This window comes from Leptopilina heterotoma, unplaced genomic scaffold (genome assembly GCF_015476425.1).
Source record: "Leptopilina heterotoma isolate Lh14 unplaced genomic scaffold, ASM1547642v1 Lhet_4, whole genome shotgun sequence".
Taxonomy (NCBI): Eukaryota; Metazoa; Arthropoda; class Insecta; order Hymenoptera; family Figitidae; genus Leptopilina; species Leptopilina heterotoma.
Window position 1 is genome coordinate 147024 of NW_025111063.1, and position 7864 is coordinate 154887.

At 20.1% G+C, this 7864-nt stretch overlaps 1 protein-coding gene across 1 annotated transcript in view; it reads right to left on the reverse strand.

Annotated features, from left to right (window-relative positions):
• Positions 1 to 200, reverse strand: part of LOC122506238 (mediator of RNA polymerase II transcription subunit 15-like) — a 35869-nt gene extending 35669 nt beyond the window's left edge. Inside the window, exon 1 of the mRNA XM_043618313.1 lies at positions 155 to 200. Within this exon, the coding sequence (XP_043474248.1) occupies positions 155 to 176 (22 nt within the window). The 5' untranslated portion in view covers positions 177 to 200. The remainder of the gene's footprint in view (positions 1 to 154) is intronic.
• Positions 201 to 7864: the final 7664 nt, after the last annotated feature.

Sequence of the window (7864 nt, forward strand, 5' to 3'; positions counted from 1 at the left end):
TCTCTTTATTGAATTTTCATTTGATTTTGATTTAGCCTTTGTAAAAGAAAAGGCAAAAAAAAAATTAATACACAATATTTGGGGGCTAATTTGAGAATTTGGTAATTTTTTTTTTTTTTTTTTTTTGTAATCCAAGCGAGTTTTGTACACTCACCTGCAAATATTAGAACCCACATGGCGTGGAAAAGTGAGTGACGAGAACGTTGAGAGAATGTTCGTTGGAAATGAACACCTCATGGCTTTATAGGGGAATGGCTGGGACTGATATTTTCTCAGGTGGGGTAGTTTGCCACTTTTCTGCATATAAACAGTTAAATTTACCTTTGGGGAGCAACAGGACAACCTTACAATGACGTCAATGGCAATTGTCTATTTTACCTCCTGTATATATACATAATATGACTTAACAGATCCTGGTAATAAAATCAGGAGATTTATTTAACAAAGGAGTTGGAGAAAAAACATTTTGAATTTTCCTTTTTTTATTTCATTTAAGTTTAATAACAGTTATTATTGAAAATTAACGGAATATAATAACAAATAACGTAACAATAACAACAATTAATAAGTATTCTTAATTTGTAACTATAACAATTAATAATTTAATATTTAATCTATACATATATTAATAATCGTTGTATTCCGGATGTCTTTTGAATTTTTGTTTACCTTCTTGTTTCTAATTTTTCTTTTTAAATACATATTTTGAAAAAAAAAATGAAATTCTAATTCAATGTTTTGAAAATTAAAATATTCGAAAAAATAAATAAAATACTTACAGTTTTAAAACTCCAGAAGACTTCACTATAAAAAATAAGTTTTGTTTTAAGCCTAAAAGCTATTTGTTTCTTTGTTTTTTTTTTTTTTTTAGAATTTCCACTACTTCAAATTTGCTATACTAGAAATTCAAAAAACTAAAAATCTCAAAAATTATAATCAAATTTTTTAAAACGATTCAATTATTATAAAAAAATATTCGAAATTCAATTATTTTCAATAGCTAGTATTTTCATCAAATTTCGCAAAAGAATTCAATTATTGAAAAAAAAATTGATAAAATTCAATTATTTCCATAAATAATAAAATTTCCACAGGAATTCAATTAATTTAGAATGTCATTTTCAAAAAATTTTTGAAATACTCAATTATTTAAGAAAATTTGTATACAATTCTTCACAATAATTCAATTGCTTTCACTAATAATAACATTTTTCACAGAAATTCAATTAATTAAAAAATTTTCGTTAAAATTCTAAGCAAGAATTCAATTATTTTCATAAATAATAAAACTCATCGAAGAATTTCAATTTTTTTAATACTATTTTAAATTAATTAATCGAAAAATTTAATTATTTTCACAAATAAAATTTTCCACAAGAATTCAATGATTTAAAATAAAATTTCCATAAAATATTTATTATATTTCGAAAAAATTAATTATTTAAAACAATCTTTATAAAATTTATATAAAGAATTCAATTATTTTCAAAAATAACGAAATATTTCACAGAAATTCAATTCTTTTTAAACATTTTAATAAAATTTTCAGAAAGAATTCAATTATTTTCAGAATAATAAAATATCTCTGAGGAATTCAATTATTTTTAGAATAATAAAATTCTTCTCAGGAATTCAATTATTTTTGAAGATTTTAATAAAATTCTTAGCAACTATTCAATTATTTTCATAAATAATAAAATTCATCGGAGTATTTCAATTATTTTTAATACAATTTTACAGGAATTGACCGAAGAATGTAATTTTTTTTAAAAAATTTAATTTCAATTCCTAGAGAAAATCAATTATTTAAAAGAATGTTTTTTTTTAATTCTTTGGAAGAATTCAATTATTTAGAAAAATATTAAAATTTTCTCCAAGGAATTTAATTATTTAAAAATATTTTAATAAAATTGTTCGAAAGGAATCAATTGTTTAAAATACAATTTTAATTAAATTTTTCGATATAATTGAATTATTCATTTAGATTTTAATAAAACTCTTCCCAAGAATTTAATTATTTACATAAATAATTCTTCGAAAAAATTAAATTATGTGGATATAGTGTAACAAAATTATTCCCGAAAATTCAATTATTTTGAGGCATTTTAAAAAAATTTTTAGCAAAAATTCAATTATTTTTAAAAATTTTTATAAAATTCTTATCAACTATTCAATTATATTCACAAATAATAAAATTCATCGCAGGATTTCAATTATTTTTAATACAATTTTACAGGAATTGCCCGAAAAATGTAATTATTCTTAAAAATTTAATTTAAATTTTCATAGAAAAAACCAATTATTTAAAAAAAGTTTTTTTTTAATTCTTTGGAAGAATTCAATTATTCTTTTAGATTTTAATAAAATTCTTACCAAGAATTGAATTATTTACATAAACAATTCTTCGAAAGAATTTAATTATGTCAATAAATAACAAAATTATTTCCAAATATTCAATTATTTTGAGTCATTTTAATAAAATTCTTTTCAAAATTCAATTATTTTCATAAATAACAATATTCATCACAAGAATTCAATTATTTTTAAAAGTAATAAATTTCTTCTTGGAAATTCAATTATTTTAAAAAATTCTAATAAAATTGTTCGCAAGAATTCAACTATTTTCATAAATAATAAAATTCTTTTCAGGAATTCAATTATTTTAAAAAAAATTTAATAAAATACCACACAGACATTCAATTATTGTCAAGAATTTGAATAGAATTCTTTGTAAAAATCTTCGTAAGAATTCAATTCTTTTCATGAATAATAAAAATTTCTCAGGAATTCAATTGATTTAAATTATAATTTGCATAAAATTATTTAAAATTTTTTATAAAATTCTTCGCAAGAATTAAATATTATTTTTATAAATATTTAAATTCTTTTATGAATAATAAAATTCGTTGCAAGAATTCAATTTATTATCAAGATAAGAAAGAAGTCAATATTTTTTGATGAAAATTAGGATGAAGTCAGGAAAATAAAATATAGAATGAAATTTTTGTCAGTTTTGCAAAGTGTATAAAACAAGTTTTTTTGGTCGTCAAGTTTAATTTTTTTTTTTTTTAATTTTTTTTTACTACTTTTTTTAGTTTGAAAGCTACTTCTTGATACTTTTTAAAATTAATTATCGAGTGCAAAGTTCTGAATTGGACACAAATGCATAATTATAATTTTTTTTTTTTATTAATGTTTTATTAAACATCAATTATAAATATTAATATATAATAATAGTGATAATAATAACAATAATAATAATCATCATCATCATCATCATCATCATCATGATAATATTAATCATAATAAATGACAAAAACAGAAAACAGGATTGCAAAAATCGTCGATTGAAATGGTAATTTCGTTCTCGATTTGCATGTGGCATCTGTCGTTACTAATATTCATCAAATTCGTTATATTGAATCTGATCACACGCCCTGATATCACACGCCTTGATAACGCCATATACGCGTGCTTACTTAAGTGCATGTACATGCTATAATAAATCTGCCGTGGGAAAGGTAATCGGTCCAAAGAAATGTTTCAAATCTATCTATTATATATCAAGAAAATCGAACTTTTGTCTAGATTGCTTGGAATTTTTCATTTCTTTTATACATATAAATATATAACTACAAGTTGAAATTTCTTTATCCTAATACTATATATGTACATATAATGGACCACGTGTTAAAAGTTTGTTCCACACGATTCATACATATTGTTAAATCATTTTTTTACACTTCTAGCCTCGGATTGCAACTTTAAGACTCAAAAAAGAATAGTTTTAGTCGATTTAGAGAATATAATTAATTGAGAGCCTGGAATTAAAAAAAGAATTGCCAATAGAAAGGAGTCGTTTATTTTATTGTCTTTTACACTCAGAAAAAGAAAATTATTTAAAACAAACAAATGCATTGTTGTAATTATATATATAGTAATCACATTTTCTGTAGAAAATTTCCAATATTTTTTTTAAAAGTTTATTATTTGCACTATTTTTATTTCTCAATTAGTTTTTAACAAAATTCCAATTTTTTTTTAAATAAAGGAAAAAATGTTCATAGTTAATTAATTTAAAAAAAAAATAAATAAATTTGACCCATTTAAATGAATATTTGTCGATTACAATTTTTTAATAAAAACTCTCAGTTTTATTTTTCAATCACGATTTTTTGACGTGAACCATTTTTTTGTGAAAAATATGAAGTCAATTAATAAAAAAATGTTGTTTTTTTAAATAAAGGAAATTTTATGAATCAACTAACAAATATATAATAGCTGTACAGAACAAAAGTTTCAACAAAACTGTACAGATATAAAATTGGGGCGATATCGGATTTATGTAAAAACCACACTGAAAAAAAAATTATTTGATTCAAATAACAGTTAAAATATTAATAAAAGTAATTAATAATTATTATTTAATTTGAAAATTTGTTTCCAGTGTGGGATAAATTTTTATCAGTATGTACCAGACTACAAAAAGGAAATTCGTTTCATCACAACAAGTGGTCCCAATAATGCAATATAAAAGGCTTTGTGTATTTTAAAGAACAATCGTCTCGACTTTTTTTTCTTCTTTTTTTTTTGAAGGAACATTTAACCCCTTGTTACATGTTCGATTCATCTTCTAGTTTGTATTTTCACATAATATTGTTTGTTAATTCGAAAATCCGTTACACTGTTTATTGTTATACTATGTCTGGTGTATTATGGTAAAAGTTTGTTTTCGTAATAGCGTAAAATCTTTTTTTTTTCTCCATTTACTTCTTTCCAGTGGGACTTTCGCATATATCGCGCTGTGTAAAGCATATAAAATTGGGCTTCACTTTTCTGATAGATCTATCAAACCAGTGAGAGAGATTAAATTCGTGTGAAATCACGTGTACGACCTACGAGTTCATATTTTCTTCGCGGTGTTTTATATATATGTAGACGTATAGGCAAAATTGCTTAACGATTGCTATGTTCTGTACGGTATTATCACTACTGTCTCGTAAGTCACCTTTCTTACAAAATTTACCTACTTCCGGCATTTTAATAGTTTATTTCAATTTCAATACTAAAACTATAATATATAAATGGAAAATAAAAAAATGATAATAAATTTTATAAAATCGATATTCACAATTATTTTATAATAAAGTTATTTATAAATTTATTTATATTTATAATTTTATTTATAATAATAATAACATTTGTAAATAAAAACATTTGTAAGTATATAAATAAATAAATAATAACACTTGTAAATAAATAAATAATAAAATTATTTATAAATAATCTAAATAATAACTAAATATCTTATCGTAATTTTTTTTCTTTGATATTGACCAGTAACAGTTTAGTTTATTCTCGATTTTACTAATATATTTATAATCCCGTTATGCATCATGCAATACTTCTCTCTTTGTGAATTTTCGCAATAGACTATAAGGACGTGAGATCTATTGATTTTTTTCATTCTATTTATAGATTTGTGAATATTTTTTTTTCTTTATTTATTTTATTTCATATGCAGTATCTTTAAAGTTTTCTATATTAAATACCTCTCTAAATCTAAATTATCACTATAAAAATTGATCCGCACTTATTTCTAATTTTTTTTTTCTTTTTTAATCATAGAAGTCCCAAGAAAAAATTATTTCTAATTTTTAGTCATTTAAGTTAATATTTAATTAATTAATTATTTATTATTTAATTTACAGGGCTCTAACCAGTGACAGTATTTAAAAATTACGGACCAATTACTGACAAAAATATAACCAGTCCGAGTCAAATATAAGAGAACATTTTACTTAAAACAATATTCAATTTTGCGAAATTTCAATTATTCGTAAATTCTTCAATTAAATATATATAGGTATTAAAAAATAAAAACTTGAAATAATATTTTAAAAAATCCAATTAAACTTTTTTAATAAAATTAATTTCAAAATTCAATTATTTCTAAAAATTTACGCTATATTGCTTTAAATATTCAATTATTATCTAAAATTTAAACTGAAATTCATTTTTAAATCAATTTTTATTAGAAAGTTCTACTATAGAATTCAATTATTTAAGTACAAAAATAAATAATTTTTTGAATAATTGAATGTTTCTTAAAATTCAATTCCCATAAAGAATATTTTCAAAACATTTTTTTAAATAATTGAATTCTTTCGACGAATTTTAATAAAAATTTTAAGAATAATTACATTTTTCGAGAAATGATTAAAATTGTATTAAAAATAAATAAATAATTGAAATTCTGCGATGAGTTTTATTATTATTTGTGAAAATAATTGAATTCCTAAGAAGAATTTTATTATTTTTGAACAATATTTAATTTTTGCGAAGAATATTATTACTTTTGAAAATAATTGTATTTCTGCAATAATTTGTAACTTTTCCAAAATTAAATTTTGTTCTCGTGTTTTTAAGTTAAAATTCTTCTATAAATGCAAATAATTTTTAAAGAAGTTCCTTTGACAATTTTTAAATCCATTTTTTTTTCAATATTCAATTTTACAAAATTTTAATTATTCATAAATTCTTTAACTAAATATATGTTAGAAAATAAAAACTTCAAATAATTTCCTCAAAAAATCCGCAATTAAACTATGTCAAAAAAATTAATTGCACAGAATTGTTAAGATAAAAATATGAAAAATTCACATTTTCAAAGATTTTAATTTCAAACCTTTTCAAAATTCAATTATTTCTAAAAATTCACGCTCTAATGCTTGTAATATTCAATTATAATCCAAAATTTTAACTAAAATCCATTTTTAAATCAATTTTTATTAGAAAATTTTACTAGAATTCAATTATTTAAATACAAAAAAAACAATTTATTGAATAATTGCATGTTTCTTAAAATTGAATTTTCATCAAGAAATTTTATCAAGAAATTTTTAAATAATTGAATTCTTTTGACTAAATTTAATAAAATTTTTAAGAATAATTTTATTTTTCGAGAAATTTAATGAAAATTGTATTAATAATAATTGAAATTCTGCCAAGAATTTCATTAAAATTTTTGAAAATAATTGAATTTTGGAGAAAAATTTTATTATTTATAAAAATAATTGAAATTTCGACAAGAATTTTTGTTAATTTTTCAACATAATTGAATTTCTGCAAAGAATTATATTACTTTTGAAAGTAATTGAATTCTTGAGACGAATTTTATTAAAATTTCTTTTTAAATAATTGAATTCTTTTGTGAAATTTTATTGAAATAGTAGACATTGAAAATAATTGAATTTTGACAAAATTTATTAAAATTATTTTTAAGAAAATTAAATTGCATCAAAGAATTTCATTAAAATTTTTGAAAATAATTTAATTCTTTGAAAAAATTTAATTAAAAATGTATTGAAAATATAGGCAAAGTTTTTTTAAAATAATTGAATTTCTTTCATAAATTTTAATATACAATTTTTAATTGAATAATTTCATTTTTCGAGAAATTTAATGCAAATTGTATTAAAAATAATTGAAATTCTGCGCGATGAGTTTCATTTTTTATGAAAATAATTGAATTCCTGTAAAAAATTTTATTATTTATAAAAATAATTTAATGAATGCGAAGTAATTTATAAAAAATTTGTAAATAAATGAATTCCTATGAAATTTGTATTATTTTATGAAAATAATTAAAGATTTGCGTAGAATTTTATTACATTTTTTTAAATAATTGAATTTCATTAGAAAATTTTATTGAAATAGTAGATATTAAAAATCATTGAATTGAAGAAAATTGTTGAAAATAATTGAAATTTTGCTAAGAATTTTATTAAAATTTTTGAAAATAATTTAATTCTAGAGAAGAATTTAATTATTTCTATAAAGATAATTGAAAATTTGACGAGAA